The sequence below is a fragment of the Artemia sp. Qi Xiang Cuo genome, chromosome 8 (assembly GCF_049724085.1).
Source record: "Artemia sp. Qi Xiang Cuo chromosome 8, ASM4972408v1, whole genome shotgun sequence".
Taxonomy (NCBI): domain Eukaryota; kingdom Metazoa; phylum Arthropoda; class Branchiopoda; order Anostraca; family Artemiidae; genus Artemia; species Artemia sp. Qi Xiang Cuo.
This window is the reverse complement of record NC_142801.1, coordinates 79,174,028-79,199,864: the sequence shown is the minus strand read 5'-3', so window position 1 is coordinate 79,199,864 and position 25,837 is coordinate 79,174,028. Positions and strand designations below refer to the sequence as shown.

General features: G+C 35.7%; 1 protein-coding gene across 9 annotated transcripts in view; it reads right to left on the bottom strand.

Moving 5' to 3' along the window:
* The window catches only part of LOC148949830 (uncharacterized), a 120,304-nt gene that overhangs the window by 85,839 nt on the left and 8,628 nt on the right, over positions 1 to 25,837 (bottom strand). For 8 of the 9 annotated variants that reach the window (XM_089093791.1, XM_089093790.1, XM_089093793.1 and 5 more), the window contains exons 2-5: positions 20,640 to 21,270; positions 18,083 to 18,184; positions 11,673 to 11,736; positions 7,669 to 7,839 (exon numbers count right to left, since the gene is read on the bottom strand). In XM_089093791.1, coding sequence (XP_088949917.1) covers positions 7,669 to 7,839; positions 11,673 to 11,736; positions 18,083 to 18,184; positions 20,640 to 21,230 — 928 coding nt within the window. In that variant the 5' untranslated portion in view covers positions 21,231 to 21,270. Of the gene's footprint in view, positions 1 to 1,322; positions 1,385 to 7,668; positions 7,840 to 11,672; positions 11,737 to 18,082; positions 18,185 to 20,639; positions 21,271 to 25,837 lie in introns of those variants that run through there. The other variant, XM_089093798.1, reaches the window with a different exon arrangement.

Sequence of the window (25,837 nt, the reverse complement as noted above, 5' to 3'; positions counted from 1 at the left end):
GTTTTGATTTCAATTTCCAGTATATCCCAAAAGACCCCAAATTTTTGGGGTCTTTTTCCTTCTAAGAGTGCTCTCCCTGAAGAATCCGATCACTTTTTTTTATTGCGCCTATTGTGTTTCTAATTCCTGGTACAACATTGTGGTCATTGACTACTAAATTTAATCTACGAGAGGCAAAGTAAAAAAACACAGCTTTTGGATATTTTTCCCGGATTCTTCGTTGAACTCCAGTATCTTTCCCGGCCATCTTTGAACATCCATCAAATCCTAAACCAATTAGCTTTGTCATGTTAGGTCCCATCTTGTCTGTGAAATGCAAAATTGCATCAGCAATACTTTCTGCATCTAATTTTTCAAGTTCGGCAAACCCCATAAATTCTTTTGTGATCACCCATCCAGCGTTTGAATCCGTTTTTATGTAACGTACCCTTATTGACATCTGCTCTTTCCCAATAATATCAGCAGTCTCGTCTGCTAGCAAAGAGAATGTTTGGCTATCATTTACTGTTTTGACTATTGTATCTTGTAGTATAGTCCCACAAATATTTATCAGCTCATTTTGGACTCTATGAGGTGTATATTTAGCTTTTCCTGAATGTGTCGTTATGTGGTCTTTAAGGACTTGATCTCCTGCTTCAATGCGAAAACGGCGTAGGTCTTCAAAGTTTCCTCCATTTGAATGTTTTCCACGGAGAGAAATGTCGTGAGTACCAAAAAATATAATTGCTTTTAAAACTGATGTAAGTTTGCTTCGGTTTATCTGTATAAGATCAGATATAGCAGAATCCAGTTGTTCTTTGATGTTTTTTTCTTCATCGTCATTGAATCACAGAAGTTATTAGCATCAATTACAGCTTCATAGTGGCATCAGGATTTGGCATGATCCCGTGCGTCTTCATGAAAATGTTTGAAGTCCTTGTGACCTTTTATCACAAAAGAACCGAAATAGCCTCTCTTCAAGGCTGGCTTAAATAACACACAATATTTCCAAAGCCCGCCTTTTAGTGAAGTCGAATACACTAACCATGGATAAGCATACCACCAGCTTTCCTTAAATTGACGGGTTTTTTTTATCAATAATGGAAACATCTTTCTTGAAATCATGAGAATAACAGTTTACATTTGGGTTTGTCAGCAATTCGTATTTTTTACAATCAGAAATACCTGGCTTTTCCAAAAAGCTCCCTAAATCAACACTTTCAACGGCACCGTCATTAACCTTCGTGTTCTTGGATTGTAAAGATTGCGTTCAATCATTAGGTATTAAACATTAATACAGTATGTCCAAAACCAAAGTAGCAAAAAAAAAAAATTTTTACTTACGATTCAGCTTTCAAAAGAATTCTCCTTCTCTAGATGTTCAATTTCAGAACCCAAAATCCAACTGAAAAATCCAACTTCAAATAAAATTTTTCACTAACCTTGACCACGAATGCTGTAGAATCGTACAGCATTAAGAATACTGCATTCGAAATGGTTTAATCTCATTTCAGGAAGAGCATACTTTTGTCAACATATGAAGAACCGTCTACCATTTTTATGCATAGTAACACAACAGACCAAAATTAACGAGCAAAAGATTAAGGTAGTGAAATGTATGGCAAGTAAAGTAATATTCGCTAGGGATGGATAGTCACTAGTGATAAATTACTGGGGGTGGTAATGTGATTGGGTGACTTTCGGGGATTCGGGGAACCAAATTTTTTTCGGGGAGCCATAGAGATTTTGGGGAAATCCCCAAAAATGCAGGAATAGTAAAAGCTCTTAACGCCACGCAACCCCATTTGTGTAAATTTAAACGGGAATATATATATTTAAAATGAAGATTAAAAACTAAAACGGAAAAAATAAAAAAAACGAACATTTCGCGCGTTTTTGACCCTAAAAACTTTAGCAGAAGTCAGAATTTGCCGCAAACTTACAGGGCTTTTATTTGGGACCCCCAAAACCTATTTAAACACTTTCCAGCTTTTGAAGATCTTTCGGGAAGCATATGTGTAATTTAACTGGTCTAATCGGTACTTCCAATGCTATATAATAGAAATCTCAAAACAAAATGTAAGGCAACGTAATTCTGCCCGGGGGGGCCCCTTATGGGCGCCCATGTGGGTATGAGGGTCAAAGTTTTGAGAAATAAAGAAAAGAACAAAGAAACAGTATGTACATGCAGAATGACCAAAGAGCGCATCAGCAATATTTCAGCAGCATCATACGGTCTTAAATTGAAACTTTCAGGGATATAACTATTAACACTGCTACTTCTATTGAACTGAGTTTACAGGTTTTGGGCTAATCCAGATCGCAAAAGGGGCGTCCACGTGACATCCAAGGTAAAGCTAAAGATATTACGCAGGAATGCAGGCCTGTCATCAATGGTTTGCGGCATTAAGCTGAAACTTCCGGGACTTTAACAACTACTACTGCTTCTACAACTGAGCTAAATCAAAAGAAGTGGATTTAGTCAAAAGAAGTTGATTTAGGTTCTCAGAATAGCATAGATGTAATATCCCAGGAACAGAAGAGAATATTAAGTTGAAATCAGAGGCAACGTTGTAGCGTTACCTATAGTAAAGGCCATACGGCTCCAATGTTTTTTTTTTATTTTTTTTCCCCAGAGGCACTTCAAAAGGAAGGAGTCGTCGTAGAAACTTCAAAGGGGGCTCATTCAATTGGAAATCGAGAGTTCTAGTGCACTTTTTAATAGTCGAATATGATTGGAGGGCAACTAGCCCCCCCCCACGCCAATCATTCCCCCAAACACATCCAATCAAAATTTTGAGATAGACATTTTGTTCAGAGTAGTTTATTTCCAGATAGAATACATATTTTTGAGGAGTACACTCCCCCACTACCCTCAGGGCAAGGGTTTTAAGTTATGCCCTGGGTGTCATATAAGGTTTTTACAGAAGGCGTTGTCGTAGAAACTTCAAAACAGGGTTATTCAATTGGAAATTCAAAGGGCTAGTGCCCTTTTTAATAGTCGAAAGTGATTGGAGGGCAACTAGCCCCTCCCCACGCCCATCGTTTCCCCAAACACATCAAATCAAAATTTTGAGATAGCCATTTTATTCAGCATAGTTGATTTCCAGATAGAAAATATGTTTTTGAGGAGGACACTCCCCCACAACCCTAAGGGCAAGGGTTTTAAGTTATGCCCAGGGGGCATATAAGGTTTTTAAAGAAGGCGTTGTCGTATAAAATTCAAAAAAGGCTCATTCAATTGGAATTTCAAAGGGATAGTGCCCTTTTTAATAGTCGAAAGTGAATGGAGGGAAAATAGCCCCCCCCCCCTGCGCCCATCATTCCCCCAAACACATCAAATCAAAATTTTGAATTAGCCTTCAAATAGAAATTCAAAGGGCTAGTGCCCTTTTTAATAGTCGAAAGTGATTGGAGGGCAACTAGCCCCCCCACCCATCATTCCCCTAAACACATTCAATCAGAATTTTAAGGGGTCGACTTATTTCAGCGTATTTGATTTCCAGAGAGGAATCACGTTTTACAGAAGGATACAGCACCACTACCTTCAAGGCAAGAATGGTAAGTAATACCTTTGGGGCATATAAGGTTTTTATAGAAGGTGTTGTCATAGAAACTTCAAAACAGGCTCATTCGATTGGAAATTCGAAGGACTAGTGCCCTTTTTAATAGTCGAAAGTTATTGGAGGGCAACTAGCCCCCCACCCCCACGCCCATCATTTCCACAAACACATCCAAACAAAATTTTGAGATATCCATTTTGTTCAGCGCAGTTGATTTTCCGATAGAAAATATGTTTTTGAGGAGGACAATCCCCCACAACCCTCAGGGCAAGGGTTTTAAGTTATTCCCTGGGGGCATATATGGTTTTTATAGAAGGCGTTGTCATAGAAACTTCAAAAAAAGCTCATTTGATTGAAAATTCAAAGGGCTAATGCCCTTTTTAATAGTCAAAAGTGATTGGAGGGCACCTAGCCCCCCCCCCCCACGCCCATCTTTCCTCCAAACACATCCAATCAAAATTTTGAATTAGCCATTTTGTTCAGCGTAGTTGATTTTCAAATAGAAAATATTTTTTTGAGGAGGACACTCCCCCATAACCCTCAAGGCAAGGGTTTTATGTTATACACTGGGGGCATATAAGGTTTTTATAGAAGGCGGTGTCGTAGAAATTTCAAAAAGGCTCATTCGATTAGACATTCAAAGGGCTAGTCCCTTTATAATAGTCGAAAGTGATTTGAGGGCAACTAACCCCCCTCTCACGAGCAATTTTATTAAACGTAGTTTTAAGTTCTGGAAATTAGGTCTTTGAGGATGACAACTCCCCCACAGCCCTCAGGGCAAGGGTTGTAAGTTATGCCCTGGGGGCATATAAGGTTTTGTATAGACAAAATTGTCGTATAAACTTCAGAGAGGGCTCATTTGATTGGAAATTGAAATTTCTAGTTCACTTTTTAAGCGTCAAAAGATATTGGAGGGTCACCAGCTCCCCCCCCCCACTAAACCCTATTTTCCCAAATGCATCTAATAAAAATTTTAAGATAGCTATTTTTTTAAAAATAGTTCAAAGACTATGTAACAAAAATCCCGGTGTTGACACAACCCACCAGGGCCCAAGGGTAGGCGTTGTAAGTTATGCCCTGGGAGCATATATGGGTCTTATGGAAGGGATGCTCGTATTAACTTCAAAGAGGTATCATTTGATTGGAAATTGAAAGTTCAAGTTCACTTTTTAAGAGTCAAAAGAGATTGGAGGGCACCTAGCACCCCCTCACCTCCACACCCTTTTTTCCTCAAACCCATCAGATAAGAACTTTGAGATATCTTATTTTAAATGGTTCAAAGACCATATAACGAAAACTCCGTGGTAAACACAGCCCTCTCAGGGCCCGATGGCGGGGGTTGATAGTTATACCCTGGGGGAATATATGGTTCTTATTGAAGAGATGCTCGTAAAAAATTAAGAGATGGTTCATTTGATTGGAAGTTGAAAGTTCTAGTTAAGGTTTTTCCATTTAAAAGATATTCGAGGGCAACTAGCCCCCCATGCCCCTTTTCCCCAAATGTATCCAATAAAAATTTGGAGATAGGCATTAAATTAAAAAATTTTCCAAAGTCAGATAACAAAAACTCATGTGTCGTCACAACCCCCCTGGGACTAGGGGCAGGCGTTGTATGTTATGCCCTGGGACATATATTGTTTGTATGAAAGGGATGCTCGTATAAACTTCAGAGAGGGCTCATTTGATTGGATACTGAAAATTGGATATTGAAATCCAGCCCTTTTTAAGTCAAAAGTGATCAGAGGGCAACTGGCCCCCCAAGCCCTTTTCCCCCAAATACATCTGATAAATAGCTTGAAGTAGCCATTTTGTTAAAAACAGTTCAAAGATCATATAACAAAAATGCTTTACGTATCGTCATTTCGTTAAAAATAGTTCAAAGGTCAGATACAAAAAACTCATGTGTCGACACCCCCCCCCCCAGGGCCGGGAAAGGCGTTGGAAGTTTTGCTCTGGGGGCAAATATGGTTCTTATGGACGGTAAGCTCGTATAAACTTCAGAGAGGGTTCATTAAAATGGAAATTAAAAGTTTTTGCTTATTTTCTCAAATTGAAAAAAGATTAAAGCGCAACTAGCCCCTCCCGCCCTCCACATGTATGGGTCTATTGTATGGAAAAACCAATCCGATAAAATTCGAGGAAACCATTTTGTGAAGAATAGTTCAGATATCATATATTAAAACTCCAGAGTCGACACAACCTCCCAGCGACCAGGGACAGGCGTTGTAAGTTATAGTCTGGGGATTTATTTGTTTTTTATAGAAGGGATACTCGTATAAACTTCAGAGAGGGCGCATTTGATTGAAAATACAAAGTTCTAGTTCACTTTTAAAGAGTCAAAAGAGACTGAAGCTTAATCTAGTTCCCCCACGCCCTTTTTCCCCAAACCCATCCGATAAAAATTTGGAGATAGGAATTTTGTTAACAATAGTTCAAATATCAGATAATAAAGACTCCGAGGTTGACAAAAACCCATTATTTCACTTTTATATTCTTACTTTGATATCAGTTCTGATACTTTGATGAATATTTGATTTTTTTTTTTTTTAAGTTTGATTCTTAAATAAGAAATTTTTTAAAACTTTAAACTTTTTGCAATCGAAAACGAACACAAATAAGTTTAAAAAAACTTTTCAAAAAATTAATTTTTTAAAATAAAATTGAAGTAAATTTTAAACTTATGATCAGGATATAAAAATACCTTTTAAAATTCAAACTCAAAACGACCAAAAATTACTATTTAAGAATAAATGAAACCCAAAACGAACAGAAATTAAATAAACAATCATAGCAAAAACATACAACAACTAATAATATAAATGAATAAATAGATCTTAAAGCGAGTAATGCTTAGACTGAATATGAAGATCAAGCTTAATATGAAAAAAATATTTTTCTATTGAAGTAAAAATGAAACTTAAAACGAACAGAAATTAAATAAAAAATCAATGCAAACAAACATACAATATATATTAATGTAAATTAATAAATAAATCTTAAAACGAGTGAAACTTAAATTGAATATGCAAATCAAGCTTGAAACAAATAAAAATAACCACAAACAAGAGTTTGGGTATGACCTCCTTCTTTCACTGTATAAGTCCAAAACCAACTGCGTCACTGGCACTTTACTGAAAATTATTTGAGTCTTAAACCGTCCTGGAAAGTATTAACAACATCAAATTGAATATATGATGTATAATGATATTAATTGTTGTAAGATCCATCAGATCCAGAATTTATTTCGCTGTAATTGTATTTTTATTTTCAATGCTGTAAGAACTGGAAAACAAAGTATTTGCAATATAATCCGTTTTCAGTTAAGTGCCAATGACGTAGAAGGCTTTCGGTTTTTATTTACAGTTAGGAAAGGAGGCCAAACACTTGTTTTTAGGGAAACTATATTGGTCTTTGACAACTTTAAAAAGTGCTAATAAATTAAACTGAATATTTGATGCATAACGATAATAATTACTAAAAGCTCATCAGTTTAAAATGTTAATATAATTTTAATGTTTATTTTCAGAGATAAGTACAAAAGAAAATATTTGTCATAAAATTGGTTTTCAGTAAAGCACCAATGACAGCAATGACGCCAAAAACATCACTTTTCCTAATTAAAAGAGTTGTACCGCCCCAATGATTATTGAAACACCTAACTCAATTGATACGCGTAGAATGGGCGGTACAAGTGTCTTTTTTTTCTGCTTTCAATGTAAAAAAGTCAATTTTTGGCATTTTTCTCCACGATTTAATGTGGCAATTAAGGAGAGAATTTACATGATCAAAATGATCTTAACATTTTAATTACCACTGTTTAATTAGACAGGGAAAAATATGTTTTTCCCTGATCAGCCTTTTAATAACCACTATAATAATTGTAAAGAATCACTGTTTTAAGGAATGGATAAACCTAAGATGGAGCGAGGGATAAAATGTTTTCAGTTTGATACCCTTGGCGCCCTAATCATACACTTCTCTGCCAGGAAAATGCCCAATATGGTATCCTCGCGATATACACTTAGAATGGATATCAGACATTTTAAGTATTTTCTAGTTCGTTTTTGGAGCAAGTCATATGTGTTCTGGACTGAATAATAAGAACAAAAAATATCAGAAAACTCACTTTCATGATCACGAAAATTTGATTCAGGCTCAGAAGGCTTGAAATTACAATTAAGCTGTTCAGATACGCCAGAAGAAACCACCAAAGGAACATCTTCATGTTTGGGTGATAAAATAGCATAATTCCATCCAATAATATCTTCACTAAAATTTGGGAATGTTTCTTCAACTTCTAAAGAAAATTGAAAGTAAATCAATATTAAAACTCTCAAAAATGTAACCCTTCTAGTCTTACAAATTATAAAGAACAAAAAACAATCATTATATGGTACTTCCAAAAGTAGAAAAGAAAACTTAACAGTAAAAAACAAAATCGAAAAACAACAAACAAACAACAAGTGTCGTGGCGACATTTTGACAGACGAGTTTAGACACTTAAGACTGGACTTGAGGGGAATTTCAGAAACTCATATCCCAGGGTAAGGAAATATAAAGTTAGGGGAAATACAATTTATTTACTCAGGGAGGAAGGATGGGGTGAATAGGCCTGGAGTAGGCCTTGAATACGGATGCTGCTAAGTAATGTTTAATTAGAGAAGCATATAATAATAGAATTCTAGTTGCCCATTTTATGAGTAAAAAGTTAAAGGTATCAGTCGTAGTAGTGGTGACTCAAACGAAATTTTACCCACAGCTGAATTTTGTCCTAGGTAGAAATATTGTAATTTTATTAAAAGATTTTACCACCCAGGTTGGTAGAAATAGGGATAGATTGTACCTTGGGATGGATGAATTTGTCGTAAGAAAACAAAACAATAATGGTGGTACTCCCTGCAAACAGAAAGGTATCCTAGCATACGTAAATTTTTTGAAGGCAAAGAAAATTATAATGGTTATAGACTGCTGCAATTTAGTAAGCATTACAATCTAGTTACAACCAATACAATATCTGGCCATAAAATGGCCCATAATTTAACATTGAATTTACATGATGGTAAGACAGCTACCCTTATTCATTATTATATTTGAAGCCAAATACTGACAGGATCAATACTAAGGAATATAGAAGTGCTGTTATTGATGTTAAAAGCAAAGATAACAATCTAGTTGGGTCTAGGATTAACCCTAAACATAACTTAGGAAGCCTAACTACTTTCCAGGAAGCTATGACGTTGGCAGCCTCCAGTATGAGAATTGTAGAACAGGATTAAAAAATAAAAAGCATCTGATTGCGCAGTAATTAGAGCAGAACATACTCAGAATGGTTCTGGTTTGTTGGTATATCAACTCCCCTTGCTACCTCAAATAATTCCTGTTTGATATTATTGTTATTTTTATTTCATTGTAATGTTATATTTGTATTGATATTGTTATTATTGCCTGTTATCTTGGTTTTTTTGTGTAATTATTCATTTAAAATTTTGGTTGTTCCGGGCTCCACTTATTCATTGATAATGGTTTATATTCGTTTCAAGTTTGCATTACTGTCGATCATTATTTCCGCTCATCATATATTTTATATGGCTCTTAATTTTTCTTTAAAAGACTTTTCAAAACTATCTTTTAGATGAATCTAAAAAATCAGAATGATTATTCTGAACATTATTCCTATCTAACAATCTCACAGCACAGCAGAAATTTGAAAAACAGTCCAGAACCCAGTTTAGTTGACCAAAATGTATTTTTTTTTAGATCTATATTTGGCAAAATGGCAAAGCAGGCACAGAAAAGAACCTGAATTAATTTCTAGGTATTAACACTTTGGCTGCTACAATATAATGGTTTTGTATTCTAATAGCTCTGTTTATTATAGACTCTTGGAAAAATTACTGTCATGAGTGGATTCAGTAAGCAAAACTTTGAGCAACGAAATTAAAATAAAATTATTTAATCGTACTCCCGTCTAAGGGTATCTTGGATATTCGATAATGACTGAATCAAGAATTATACTATCATGCATTTAGGAGAGGAAGTAATGACCCTTACCACTGGATAGAGGATATCTAGAAATATATCTAAATAGACTATCTAGAACTACACCATATAGAATATGGTATTTAAAGAATACAAGAATACCTATAAATAAAAGTTAAACAAAGTATTATGACTAGTTGTGGATCTATATCTAGACACACTCTATCTAGAACTATATCTACATATTGATAAATATCTAGATAAAAACCTAGATGAAATAAGAAAAACCAAAAATATTCGAAGCAAGAGTGGATATTCACAGTTAAACTTAAAGCAGTATTTTGTCGTTTTAAGCAATAGACATGTCGATATTTGATAAAGTAGACTATCGATTATCAATGGACACCAAATCCTATTGCACTATTATGATTTTTTTTTTTCCATAAAAAAAATCCCTCTTAGGCAAACGAGTGCATAATTTTATTATAATGATAAAGAAAAAATAACGCTCCATATAACCCTTTGGCTGCATACTGCATAATATTGTTATTTAAAATGTGTAAAGTCTTTATTTCTTATATTGATTCCTTCACGAACCTCTAGTGTTGGTTTAGAGTGAAGGCTTAAGCAAAAGATTAGGTTTAATAAAAGGGTTTAATTGGTTTAAGCAAGTCATTAGGCCTACTCTTGTTTTTCCTATTCTAATCAAAATACAGAAACAAAAGAAAAGAGAATAACAAACAGTACACATTGCTTCTTCTTACTTTCTAATTAATTAAAACACTTTTTCCACAAATAAGTTCTTCAAAGAACAGTGAAGAACTCCATTAAACCACAAATGAGCAAAAATAGAATAAAATAATCTACCAAGCGTAAAACTACCACATATCAGCATAAAAAAATTGATGAAACCCAAAACGAACAGAAATTACAATTAACCGATTCAAACTCAAAACGAACAGAAATTAACATGAGTAGGGCTCACAACCCTTATGCCTTCTCAAGACCAGAACATAATTTGCACTTTACTGAGAAAAAAATTAATTTTTTCACTTTTATGATTTTAATAAATAAAAAATTATTAAGACTTCTAGGAATAAATATCAGCATATGTATATTAAACTGACAATGCACATTTATTTGTATTTATTCAAATCAGATTTAGCCCCAACTGAAGTTTTTACGACCACCCATTCCATAAAAACCTTATATGCCATAAATCAAAAATTATTAAGACTTCTAGGAATAAATATCAGCATATGTATATTAAAATGACAATGCACATTTATTTGTATTTATTCAAATCAAATTTAGCCCCATCTGAAGTTTATATGACCACCCATTCCATAAAAACCTTATATGCCCCCCGGAGCATAACTTGCAGCCCTTGCCCCAGAGCTCTGGGGGTTTTGTCAACCCTAAAGGCATTGTTATATGCTCTTGGGCTATTTTGAACAAAATGCCTATCTCACAATTTCAATCAGATACGTTTGGTGAAGATGGGTAGTTGGGAGGGGGGGGGGCTAGTTGCTCCATCAGTTTTGACTCTAAAAAGAGATCTAGAACTTTCAATTCTCAACCAAATGAGCCGCCTCTAAAGTTTATTCAGCCATCCCATCCATAAAAACCTTAAATGCCCCTGGGGCATAACTTACAACCCTTGCCCCAAGGCTCTGGTGGTTTGTATCAACCCCAAAAGCGTTGATATATGATCTTTGGAGTGTGTGTGTGTGGGGAGGGGGGGGGGGTTAATGCCCTCTGATCACTTTGATGCTTAAAAATTCACTAGAACTTCTGATCACCAATCTAATGAGCCCCCTCCGATGTATATACGACCACCATTTCAATAAAAATCTTATATACCCCCAGGGCATAACTTATAACCCATGCCCTGAGGGCTGTAGGGGAGGGTTGTCATCCTCAAAAACATTATTTCTGGATCTTTCAACAATGTTGAAAAAAATGCTATCTCAAAATTTTGACTGGATATGTTTGGGGAAATGATTGGTGGGGGGGAAGACATTTCCTTTCTATATAAAGTGCCCTGGTCAAAAACCAAAAATAAATAAATAAATAATATACTGTGCCAACATTGTTCTTTACTTGGGCAGCGCTATTGCGCTGCATATGATTACGCAATAAAAGACTAACCTGAAAAATTTAACCTTGAGTTCGGCTTTCTCTCTCTTCTTTCCAAAATCTGATTCCCATTGAGCTTAGAAAAAAGAAAAATTACGCACAGAAACATGGACAAATCTTTAGAGTTGGGATAAACCTAAATTTCAAACATGTAACCACACATATTTAGTAATGTCAATCCTGCTAAAATGTCAATCTCAAGCATAAAAATCAAGCTTTTTTGAGGCAAGACCATAATATTTATTCATGTGTAGTATGGGAGAAAAATAATGAAAATCTCTCTTATGGGCAATTGCTTCAACCCATCACCATTTTTAGAGGTTTCAGGCTGTTTTTTACCCTTAAATTTGTTCTCAAAATAACATTTTACTATTCAAAACGATTTAGATGATAATAACTATCCATGAATCAGCTACAATTTTTTCTAACTTGCAAGTGTTTTTTAAATGTTTTCTTTTATTATTATTTTTGGTTACTATGAGCCATGAGCTATTACTATGATGCAACCATGATTCTATATCACATAGGAAAAATCCTTCAGCTTTTTTTGGCTAGATATAGTAAATAAAACGTACCACAGTTGCATTGCAACCTGTTGATGTTGAGGAGAAAATACGTAAACTAAAGAGAACTTCAATATGCCCCCTTGTTATTCTGATTGATTTAGTAAAACCATTTCCAGATAAACCATCAAAACCCTTATAAAATATTTCAAACACAATAACTAGAAGAGATTCCTTCCCTAAGAGCTGGAAAAAGGGATACATTACACCCATACGGAAGAAAGGTGTTAGTTTGGATTTTTATGGAGTCCAACCAATTATCATAACACCGTTATTCTCTCAACAGTATGAGAGATTCGCAGCAGATTGACTTTAAGAGGCGATTCTTGAACTTACTGATGAACAAAAAGTTGGAAACATGAAAAGTTTATCAACGACACATTACCTGGTCAGTCTCCTAGATATAGTAAACAAACTAATTGACGAGCCAGATACTTGGCTCAATCTTCTTTTAATTGACCTCCAAAAAGCTTTTGATCTTGTTAGTCATAACGATTTAGTTTAAAAATTACTGAGTAAATTTAAAGTACCTCATTTTCTAGTCAATATTATTGCATCTTTTCTGTTAAATAAGAGTCCAGTTGTTAAGTACATAAATGTTTATTCTTATTCACTCCCTATTTCTTGCGGAAATCCGCAGGGTACTCTCTTAGGTCCTTTTCTATTTTTGGTAATGACTAAAAATCTTGCTTATGAATCATCCAATCGAATCAGCTGATGGAGATTTGTGGATGAAATGTCATTGCTCGAAAAGTAAAGAAGAAATATTAAGAGCAGTACCATGGAAATTCTCGAAGACGTTGCAAGTGAAGCAGCCCAGTCAATTTGAAAGTGGATTCCCATAAATCTAATATTATGACCCTTAGTTTTCTTAAATCAAAACCATCGTTTAAAACTCCAATACCTAATGAAATAATCAACACAAAAACTAAACTCTTTTGGAATCAAACTGATGAGCGATTTGAAATGGGAGGCCCACATTTGTTTTATTAATAAACAGGCTAGTGCGTCTCTGTTACTCCTTAAGCTATTTTCTAAGTATTCATGGCCAAAAGCACATATCCTCCGCTGTTACACATCTTTAATCCATCCACTGCTTGAGTATGCTTGCCCAGTGAGGCATTTTGGCCTTATGGTGGATCAGTCCGACAGGCTAGAAATTATCCAGAAGAGAGCCTGAGAATTATTTATGGTCAGAACAAAGTGCCTTACATTCTCCTCCTCAAGGAATTCGGCCTACCTACCTTGGCAGTCCGGTGCGTTAATCTTTGCACCAATTTCGGGAATAATCTGTGTCGTAACCAACGCTCTCAATGTGTATTCCCAGCCCCTTATTGCCCACCAAAGTCCCGTTTACCTCGATGAAACGTAGAGGAAATCCCGGTTCTAAATCCTATTAATGCAGGAGCAAGCGTTAAAGAAAGAGCTTTGTGCCAGCGTTTATTGAAATCATAAATAAATGAAAATAATAATGTATCATGTGTAGCCTAAGTTCTAGTACCCCACCTGCATGAAGAAGTAAAAGGGAAAAGATACATAATACCACACATCAACTCACTACTGTTTGAATTTCCTTTAAACTTGTTTTTAAAACAGCATTTTACTATTAAGTCTGATTTAGATAATAATCAAACAGTTCGTGGTAACGAACTGTAAGTAAGGAGCGACCCGGCTCAATGGTAACCGAAACTCTAAAAAACGGAATTTTGATACCAATACATATATCAAAAGAATCAGATTTTAATGCTGATTTCAAATATATAAGTTTCATCAAGTTTAATTTTACCTATCCAAAAGTTACGCGCCTGAGAAAAGTTGGCTGATTTTCGAAAAAAGGGGGAAAGACCCACTAAAAGTTATAGAACCTTAATGAAAATCACACCATCATATTCAACGTATCAGAGAACCGTACTGTAGAGGTTTCAAGCACCTACCTACAAAAATGTGGAATTTTCCATTTTTTGCCAGAAGAAAGATCACGGATGCGTGTTTATTTGTTTGTTTTTTTTCTTTTCCCCAGGGGTGATCGTATCGACCCAGTGGTCCTAGAATATCGTGGGGGGGGGGCTCATTGGAACGGAAATTAAAAGTTCTAGAGCCCTTTTTAAGTGACCAAAAAAAATGGAGGGCAACTCGGCCCCCTCCCACGCACATTTTTTTCCCAAAGTCGCCCGATCAAAATTTTGAGATAGCCATTTTGTTCAGCATGGTCGAAAATATTATAACTATCTCTTTTAAGATGACTTAATCCCTCGAAGCCCCCAGGGGGAGGGCTGAAAGTTATGAACTTTACCCAAGGTTAACATATAGTATTGGTTATTGGGAAGTATACAGACATTTTCAGGGGGAATTTTTTCTGGTAGTGGGGGGGGGGGGTGGGTCGGAGGTTATATGGGAGGATCTTTTCATGAAGGAAGTTTTCCTGGGGGAATGGACATTGCTATGAAGGGGGCGCCGGATTTTCCAGCATTATTTAAAAAAAAGATCAGAAATTAATTAAAAAAAAAAACAAGTTTTCCAACTGAAAATAAGAAGTAAGATCAAAACATAAAACGAACAGAAAATATTACGAGCATAGTTAGGTTAACCCCCCAATCAATACCTCTCTCTTTAAGCCAAAGATTTTTTAGTACTTTCATAAGAGCTATTTATTCTAAGTAACGGCCTTTGTAATTAAGGGTCATTTTTAAAGAATTGGAACAAAATTCGAACTTTAGCGTGAAGAGCGAGGTATTGACTAGGGGGTAAGCCCCATGATATACGTATTAAAAATCTATGAACATAGAAGTTCGTTAAGTAAGTTAATTCCTAAGCTACATAAATTTATTACTAATAAAAAAGTTCTTAATTAAAAATAAACAACTGTCAAGAAAGCAGTTTAACAAATAAAAGTAAAACTAATATGCAAATTTTGTTTAATTCTTTGGCCTTTGTGATTAAGGGGTAATTTTTAAAGAATTGGAACAAAATTCGAACTTAAGCTTAAAGAGCAAGGTACTGACCAGGGGATGAACCCCCTAATGTACATATTAAAAATATATGAATATTTGTTCATTTGTTTCCTCTTTAAAACATTAGGAACTTGTTGCTTTTTGTGTTTTGCATAATTGTAATTCCTTGTTTTTGCAAATATTCTTCAGTTTTCTTGCCTTCTATGTCAAAAGGCACTTACCGCCATAATTTGGCAAAGTCCGTGTCCACATTAAAACTAATAGTTTTATAGTTGTGCCATACCCATGTAGTATCATGTAGTATCCAAATACACATGATGGCGTATATATTTTTCATGATTGCTGTTTTATAAAACGAACAGAAATTATTCCGTATATGAAAGGGGTGTCCTCTCCTCAACGCCTCGCTCTTTACGCTAAAGTTTTTTTTGTTTCAAAAACGAGGGCAACTAGGCCCCCTCCCACGCTCATTTTCTTCTCAAAGTCACCCAATTAAAATTTTGAGATAGCCATTTTGTTCAGCATAGTCGAAAATCTAATAAATATGTCTTTTAAGATGACTTAATCCCCCACAGTTTCCAGGGAAAGGGCTGCAAGTTATGAACTTTGCCCATTGCTTACATATTGTATTGGTTATTGGGAAGTATACAGACATTTTCAGGAAGAATTTTTTTCTGGTGGGGGGGCTGGAGGAGGGGGTTGCTCAGAAGAATCTTTCCGTGGAGGATGTTTCTTTGGGGTAAGGGATGTTTCTATGAAGGGGGCGCCGGATTTCCAAGCATTATTTAAAAAACGATCAGAAATTAAAATTAAAAAAAAACAAGTTTTTTTCAACTGAAAGTAAGAAGCAACATTAGAACTTAAAACGAACAGAAATTATTACGTATATGAGGGGGTTCTCCCCCAATTCAAAACCTCGCTCTTTACGCTACAGTTTTTTTTTTAGTGCTTTCAAAAGAGGTTTGTGAATAAATTTTTTTTTTAACTTTTAACGTGAAGAGCGTGGTATTGACTAAGGGGAGAACCCCCTCATAGACGTAATAACATATACGTACTAAACAAAACAATAAAAAAAACAAGCGAGTCAGCTCAATTGTAATCTTAAGTTTTAAAAACTGAATTTTGGTGTCAATATATGTATATGAAAAATGAGATTATAATGATAATGCTAAATATAAAAAGGTTATTAGGTGTAGTAGTACTCATGAAAGTCTACAAGCCTGAGGAAATTGATAGTATTTTTTAAAGAGGGGGGAACATCCCCTACAAGTGAAAGAATTTTAATGAAAATCACACCGTCAGATTCAGCGTATCAGAAAACCCTATTACATAGGTTTCAAGCTCATATCTGCAAAAATCTGCAATTTAGTATTTTTTGCCAGAAGAAAAATATACGAATATAGAAATTCGTTACGTGAGTTAATTTGTAAATTACGTTAGAACCAAATTTAGAGACAGCCATTTAGCAAAATAAAAGTAAAATTTTTATTCAAATTTTGTTTACTTATTCAAGGACGGTGAGGAAAAATAAAAGCTGCATTAACTAAAAAACGATCAGAAATTAAATAAAAAAACAAGTTTCTTAATCTGAAAGTAAGAAGTGATATTAAAATTTAAATCGAAAAGAAATTATTCTTTATATGAAAGGGGCTGTCCCCTCCTCAACGCCTCGCTGTTTACGCTAAAGTTTGACTGTCTCACAACTCTTTATTTTTTTTAAACAATGAAAACCTTATTCTTTATATGAAAGGGGCTGTCGCCTCCTCAACGCCTCGCTCTTTACGCTAAAGTTTTTTATTGTTTGAAAAATAGAGTTGTGAGAAAGTCAAACTTAAGCGTAAAGAGCGAGGCGTTGAGGAGGTGACAGCCCCTTTCAAATAAGGAATAAGGTTTTCATTGTTTAAAAAAAAATAAGAGTTGTGAGAAAGTCAAACTTTAGCGTAAACAGCGAGGCGTTGAGGAGGGGACAGCCCCTTTCATATACGGAAAAATTTCTGTTGGTTTTAAGTTTTAATGTCGCTCCTTACTTTCAGTTTAAAAAACTTATTTTTTTTTATTTAATTACCATTCAAGAATCAGTTAAAAATGGCAAATTTTGCTGACCTGCCAGTTTCCTTTAAAAAAGCGTTTATTAATTTTTGGTTGCTATAGGCTGCAGTTTGTTCCCTATTAGATTGCAGCTAGTGGTTGGTGGTGGAAAACTTAATCAAAGTGATCAAAGACTTATTAGAAAATTAGAGTAAAGCCAAGACAGATAGTCTCTGTGAGAGGCAAAGCTGGCATAAATTTTTCCGAGTTTTATAAAAATGATTATTTCTTTCATAGTCTATCATCCTAGGTAAGAACTGAGGCAGATAAAAAATGTAGCAAGGGTAATTCAGATAGTCTATCAGTTTTGTAAGCCATTTGAGGGTATTAGAGACCAAAATATGACTAAAAAATTCACTATGCACACAGAACTTACAGGCAAGTGGGCAATTGAGATTGTCCATATTTTATGGACTTTGTCTACTGGGAACATTCATTAGAATTGGCTACTGCAGCAACCATGATTATTTGCAGCTACATCTAAATACTTTTTCAGTAAATGACTGTGTAGAATAAGATCATTTTTACAAAGAAGATAACAAAAACAACTGAATTTGAGAAAAAGACATATCTGACAAACTGGACCTTGTTTTAGTCCTATACAAGAATGAACATCCCATATTTGTGGCTTAAACAGGACATTTATTTTTAGTGAGCATAAACAGATAAAGTCATCCTTAACTATCCTCATTGCTGATCTAACTATAAAAAAGAACTGCCAGTCAGCCAAATGGGGAAAGACCTGTTTCAAAATAAAAGCTATGATCAATCATGTGCTTTGAAAAAAGCTAGACAATAATAAAAGAAAACAAATGCTTACTTTGTCACTGCCAAAGTCAAAATGTCCTCTATCATCTCCAAACTGACTAGAACTATTGTTCCCCTCTTTGTCTATAACTACTGCAAATTCATTTTTGACTTGCTAAAAAAAAAAAAATGAAGGTTATCAAAGGACAAATATAAAGAGCAGGGCAAAATTTAATCTTCCATTCAAATTAGGTACTTTATGGACTGATAGATGAATCTTGTCTCGTGGGGGTGCAGTGAATTTGACCTCAGCTTAATAATATGAAATCTAAAGATTGAATCCGGCCGTAGTTACAAACTACAGCTAATCCAATACAATACAATAGATAAATCTCTTAAACATAATGAGAAAATTGGAGTTTTCTTTCTACAGACTTTACTTGATCCTTTTCAGCAGAATACAGAGTCATTCTGACAGCTTAATAGGCCTAGTTTTTATTACAAGATATATAATATGAATATCTTTTTCAAATTAATCACTATAGATGAACCTAGTTATTCCAGAAAAATACTTGATGTGACTGTCCGTGCCAGAGCAAATCTGCCAGGACACGTCTACCCCAAAGAAATGAATACATAATTTAGACTAATCCTTATCTTAAAAGTATTTTGTATTAAATCAGGAGCTAAGCAGGGTTGTGTTCTATCTCCCTTTATATGGATTATTTTGATGGATTTTGTATTAAGGAGCACAGGAAAGGCAGTGGGAGACCACGGAATCAATTGGGGAGGAAAAAGTCTCCTGGACTTAGAGAATGCTGATGATCTAAGCATCCTAGAGGAAAGCGTGAGCAAAATGAACGAACTTTTAGAGGTTTTGCGAGTTCAGGGTGCTAGAATAGGTTTGAAAATTAATACTAAGATGCCTAAGTCACTAAGGCTAGGAATAAGGGAAGATGAAAAGGTGACGTTGGGTAATGAAAAGATTGATCAAGTGGGCAGATACACTTACCTTGGTAGTACTATTAGTAAAGATGGTGGGAGCACTGAAGATATTAAAAGTAGAATAGCCAAGGCTCAGGGTGCTTTTTCACAATTAAAAAAAGTTTGGAAGAATAGTAAGATAAGTCTGCAAACCTAGATTAGAATGTTAGAAGCTTCAGTGATGACAGTAGCCAAATATGGCTCTGAAGCATGGGCGCTTCGAAAAGCGGATGAAGATTTGCTAGATGTTTTCCAGAGAAATTGCCTAAGGATTGTTCTGGGTACCCGGCTGACTGACTCAAACAATAGACTGTACAAAAAATGTGGTTAAATACCGCTCTCTAGGGCTATAATAAAAGAAAGGTTGAGATAGCTAGGGCACGTAGTGCGGATGAAGGATGACAGATTGCCGGTGATTGTTCTTTTTGGCCAACCATCTAGGGCTAAATGGAAAGCAGGTTGTCCTTGTCTGGGGTGGGAGGACATCATAAAGAAATATTTAAAGGAAATGGGAACTTCGTGGGAGGGTGTAAAAAGGGAGGCTTTGAATAGAATTGGATGGAGGAGGAGCGTGCGTAGCTGTGTTGGCCTCAGGTTGCATGTTGCTGCAGTGAGTTGTTAGTAGTAGTAGTAGTTATCTTACAAGTTCAAGGGTGTGAAATTAAAAACCTTTTAAAGATACAAGAAATTTACACATGGCCAGGAGCATTTGTAAAAAAAAAAGTTAAAAAAAATTAAAAAAAAATGTAAAAAAAATTAAAATAAAAGTAAATTTAAAAAAAAACTTTAATAAACAAGGAGTAACAATGACCTGAGAATGCAGTTTTCTTAAAAATTTAATCTATAGGGCAGAAAGGTCTTCTAGCAGATTTCTAAAAGGACTGGAAAAAGACCCCGAATATGAACTATGCCATACAGTAAATTCCTGAACTGCAAACAGTCTCTAAAGGAGTTAACATTGCAGACATATCAAGGTTTTCTAAATTGAAAATTCAAGAATCTAAGAAGGGTTTTTTTCTTTTACCTTGGATTTGTTTATTTTCCGCAAAAAGTCTCATCAAATTATGCATAAAGAAGTCTGGTAATGCCTATTATGAGCAGAAATCAGTTTAACTTGTGATGAAAAAAAATTGAAATAATTTTCTTTATTTAAGCCTAATGTGTGAGGAGTCTAACCTCAAATTTAACATCTCAGATCCTTTCTCAATATATGAATGTTCATTCTACTCAAGTAAGTAGTCTAAGATATTTGATTTAAATATTACTAAACTGCTCTATCCTTGTCTTATAGGAGAAATAAAAATAAAACAGTTTTGGCAAAGATCAGGAAGCATTATAATAGCCTATTGACAACTTGAACTAAATAGTGAATGTGAGAAATAAGAAATTTCACATCAAAGAAAAAGCCTTAATAGCAATATCAGACCTTGTGCTTTGTACTTTTTAACTGTTCAGTTAATCAAGTTCTAACCAATGGTATTCTTCAGGTGGAGATGGAAATTCTGGTGGCCAGGTATTATACAAGTATCATGTTACCTTTTGACATCAACCTAGCCTAGTTCCTTCCTGAAATCATAATAAAATACATAACCATCCTTTGGTCACTTAATAAAGTGGACCTCCAGAAAAAAAAACAAAAAACTTACCAATGAGTTGCATGCAGCAATATCTGTTTTATAAACAGAGGAACTAGTTTCAGAAAAATAGTTTTCCAACTTATTACTTGAGGTATCTGCTACAGGAGGTTCTACATTACTGGAAGAATCTTCAGCCAAAAAGTTGTTTCCAGAGGCTTTATCAACTCCATTTCCTTTTGCATTAAGTTGATTCATTTGAGTATTTTGAGAGAGATAGCTAGGTTTCTGCATCTGGTTAAGTGTCTCATCAGGATAAGCAAGACCCTTTACTTTCAGCATTTCAGCCACTTTTATTAATGAACTAGTCTGACCTTGTGGAACAGTCACTTCACCTGTATACATAAACTTCACCAAAGCTAGCAGATCATAAAATTTTACATCCTTTAGAATGATAATAGGATGGGGGTGTGAAATCCCTGGAAGCAGAGTTTCAAAGTAGGAACTACAAGATGAGAGAACAAGTCTGTGACATTTGATGCTTTGACTGTCACATGATAGGGTGACATCTGTGAAATGTTCACTATTTAATAGAGATAAAAAAGTTCCATGAAATACATCCATGTAGTTGTTCCACTTCAAACAAAATTCTTTTTGCTCCATTTCAGAAATAGTGACTAAATCCTTGAATAACACAAACTCACTGAAAAAGATTGAAACATATAAATAAATATTCCAAATCACAGGTATTATTGGCACTAAAGGTGAAAATTAAGGGAGTAGTCTACAATTAGAAATTAAAAAGCAACTCAATACATGTATTTGTCTTTTAGACCTTTAACATTCCATTTCAATTTATAAATATATAACCTCTTTTGATAAGAATGCCTAGCTTGATAAGAATCACTCTTGGAATGTTGAACAGTATGCTTTCATAATTTGCAAGAACTCTTAAGACAACATTATCCCATATAGTTTGTGTATACACCACAATGGAACTAATTTTTATTACTGATACAATAGTTCTAAAGGGATTTAAGGACCTAATAAATGTAATAATCTACTTGTCCAGACTGTATTCATCCTTCTATCCTTCATGAATGTCATATACTCTTGTGTCAACCCCTTTTCGTGCTATTCCATTTATCATTGAATCTTTCTAGACTACCTCTGAATAGATAAACTGCCCATTTTATTCCAATCATAGGCATCGCAATCGCGCTGCCTAAGTAAAGAACAATGTTGGCACAGTGTATTATTTATTTTTTGTTTTAATTTTCCATACCAGGGCACTTCATATCAAAGGAGTTGTGGAAACTTCGAAAAGGGCTCCTTTGATTGGAAATTGGAATTGCTAGTGCACTTTTTAATAATCAAAAGTGATTGGAAGGCAACTAACACCCCTTCCACACCCACCATTTCCCCAAACACATCCAATCAAAATTTTGAGATACTGGTAGCCATTTTGTTCAGCATAGTTGATTTCCAGATAGAAATATGTTTTTGGAAACTCCCCCACAGCCCCCAGGGCAACGTTTTAAGTTATACCCTGGAGCATATAAGAACAATGTTGGCACAATGTATTATTTATTATTTTTTTTCCTTCAGACCAAGGCACTTTGTATCAAAGAAGTTGTTGTAGAAACTTCGAAAAGGGCTCATTCAATTGGAAATTGGAATGGCTTGTGCCCTTCTTAATAGCCAAAAGTGATTGGAAGGCAACTAACACCCCTTCCACGCCCACCCTTTCCCAAAACACATCCAACCAAAATTTTGAGTTAGCCATTTTGTTCAGCGTAGTTGATTTCCAGATAGAAATTACGTTTTTGAGGAGGAAACTCCCCCCCACAGCCCTCAGGACAAGGGTTGTAAGTTATGTCCTGGGAACATATAAGGTTTTTACAGAAAGAACTGCTGTAGAAACTTCAAAAATGGCTCATTTGATTAGAAATTCAAAGAGCTAGTGCCCTTTTTAATAGTCGAAAGGGATTGGAGGCAACTAACCCTCCTCACGTGTCAACCTTTCCCCAAAACGCATCCAATTAAAATTTTGAGATAGCCATTTTGTTCAACGTAGTTGAAAGTTCTGGAAATTAGGTCTTTGAGGATGACAACCCCCTTACAGTCCTCAGGGTAAGGGTTGTAAGTTATGCCCTGGGGGCATATAAGGTTTTTATAGAAAGCGTTGTCGTAGAAACTTCAAAAAGGACTCATTCAATTGGAAATTCAAATGACTAGTGCCTTTTTTTAAATCAAAAGTGATTGGAAGGCAACTAACACACCTTCCAAGCCCACCATTTTCCCAAACCCATCCGATAAAAATTTTGAGATGGCCATTTTGTTCAGCATAATTGATTTCCAAATAAAAATTATGTTTTTGAGGAGGAAACTCCCCCACAGCCCTCAGGGCAAGGTTTTAAGTTATACCCTGCAGTTCCTTGTCATAGTTCAACCTGTCAACACCTCTAAGTTCAAAGCTACAGTGAATGTGACCTTTGTCCAAATGGCAAAACAAAAACAATACTGTCCAGAATGCAGACTACGAGTTACTTCTAACTCAATCAAATGTACCAATTGTGACTCTTGGTTCCACACAGGGGCCGAAAAGTGTACCAGGATAGACATTGCTAATTGGAGTAACTCCTGGATGTGCCTTGACTGCTCCACTAAATCCAAGGTAAACCTTACTTCTTCTCCGGGTCTTTCTGTACCCAGTTCTGACTTCCCACAAACGCCTCGTACCCCAGTTGAAAGAAAAAGAATTCTTAGCATCCTAAGTGACCTAAGCAGTCCTACTCCTTATCCTGACCCTCCACACAGCCAGCTTTCTGTTTCAACAGAAAAATCAAACAAGCCCCAGGAGGCTAGTTCAGTTGGTCCAACAATTTTACTTGCCCCACCTCAGTGCCAAGTTCTTGAAGTTCTTCCCGAAGGTCCAATGCATGTATCATGCCAAACCACTGAGTGCAGCATGGATAAATATATTCAAACGGACAGCGTCACGACATCCCCCTCATCACAAGCAGATTTTACAAAAAATTTTACTTTAAAAGAAAAGGTAACGGATGTGTTAATGCTAATTAGAGATTTTTTGTCAATTTATGAAAATGATTCAAGAAGTCAATTTACAAATTATTCCATCACAAACGAGGTAAATAACACCTTAGATTCTCATCATCAAAACAGTGCATCGTCCCCAAGCTCAATGAATATTAATGAAGGAAGCAGAGGATTAAGTTCATCAACTTTAGCCACTACAAGTGATATAAACCTAAGTTCAGAAACTGTACCTGACCCCAATATCACCTCTATTCAACCTAATTATAATCCTGACCTTGAGAACTCAATCAGAGATGCCAGAATTTATATTAAAAGTAATGAAGTGACTAATAAAAGGGGCTTCTCTGCAAATAATCGCAAATGTGCTAATATAATTTTGGCAGGTATTTGCAAATTAGGTGATAAATGTCATTTTGGACATGATCGTGCACCAAGCAAGCTGCAGGAAAAAAGTATTCCTGATAAAAGTGCTATGAAAAATTGCAAGTTTTTTAAACAAGGAAATTGTAAATTAGGTCCAAAGTGCCCCTATAATCATGGATCTATTACCCATAACTTCAAAAAACAAAATGAAGGTAGTCCAAGAGTTTGTTCTCGATTTTTATATAGCAAGTGCGACCAAAAGAAGTGCTCGTTTTGCACTTATGTCGTTTTTACCTCACTGGCAAGTGTACTAAAACAAAGTGTAATCTTGACCACGTTCGTTTATGTAAGTTAGCATCAAGTGGTTGTTGTTTCGGGTGTGATAGCCTGCATATTTATGTCCCCCCCTTCCTTTTTACGAAATAAATCAAGCTGCAAAAAAAAAAAAAGTGCACAAACTTGGGCAGTCCCAGCTGTTACCAGTCAAGGATTCAACACTGGAAAGCCCCTTTTTTTAGGCAGCACTACGGACCCCATTCCTCCCTCATTACCTACCTCCCTATCCATTACAAAGCAACATGCCCCAGGCATCCTCTACCTGAAACGCCCCTCCAACCCGAAATTTTACTCACGACCAGTCAAATCATCATCACAGACGTTACTGCACTAAAACCCTCCCACAATCCCCTCTTACTCATATCCCTCCCAGTCACAAGCCCCCTTGCATACCCTACCCGCTCCATATGCCCTAGATGCTGTTGATTGGTTCTGGCCTCCATCTATCATTTGCCAAAGTAAATCCCACCTCCCTCCTCCCAGTACGTTCCCGCCCCCCTTCCATGTCCCACCCCCTTCGGACCTTCCCCTCTCCCCATTTCCTCCCGACCAAAAATCCGCCCGAATCAACTACTTCTTACCCTATATCCACGAAACACCACCTCCGACCTATTCGTTTTACCCCGCGTGCCCACCCTACCAGTGTGACTCAGGTCTGAGACCATTTGCATTTAATAATTGTCTTGTATTAAATCCTAATTGTTCGCACTTCCCGACAACTGAAAACAAGTCGCACCTTCCTCATCATGCTTCGTCTGTATCCTCGCCCTTCCTTCCACCTCCAAATCCCCTAGGTAAATCCTTTTCTTACCCTACTTCTCTGTGGCATCATAATATTAAATTGAAACCCCATCCAGGAAATTTTCAAACACACCAAGTATCCCTGTCAAGATTCCCCAATTGGTTTGTTTTTCCTAAACTTTTAGTTACTAATGCTGAAAGTCTTAATTTTGAAAAGCTTACCAAACTCGAGGTGCTTTCAGAATCAAATCTAATCGGTATTATAGCTATTACGGAAGCACAGTCCCATGACCCAGGGTCTCTGCGCCTGACAAATTATATGGAGTTTATTAAACTCCGTCCTTTAGACCACCCACTTGGAAAAAAAGGTGGCGGTGTTTTGTTCTTTACTAAGAGTAACCTTTACCCCAAGGTTATTCGAGTCCCTAGTTTATCCGAGTATGGTGAAATCCTCTGGCTTAGACCAAAGTATTAGACCAAAAGTTCTTCCTCGTCCATTTAATATTATTGCAATAGCTGTTTTCTATTACTCCCCAAATCAAAATATCGAGTCAAAACGTAAATTCATCCAGCAATTGCAGACAAATGCTGATTTTGTTATTTCTAAATACCTTAATGCTGGTCTATTTTTAGTTGGCGATGCAAATGACCTTAAAATGGATTATTTTTATTCCTCACTTAAAGTTAAGCAAATTGTTAAAATACCAACAACTCGGGGAAATACCTCTCTTGATGTTATTTTAACTAATATGTATAATTTTACAACCATC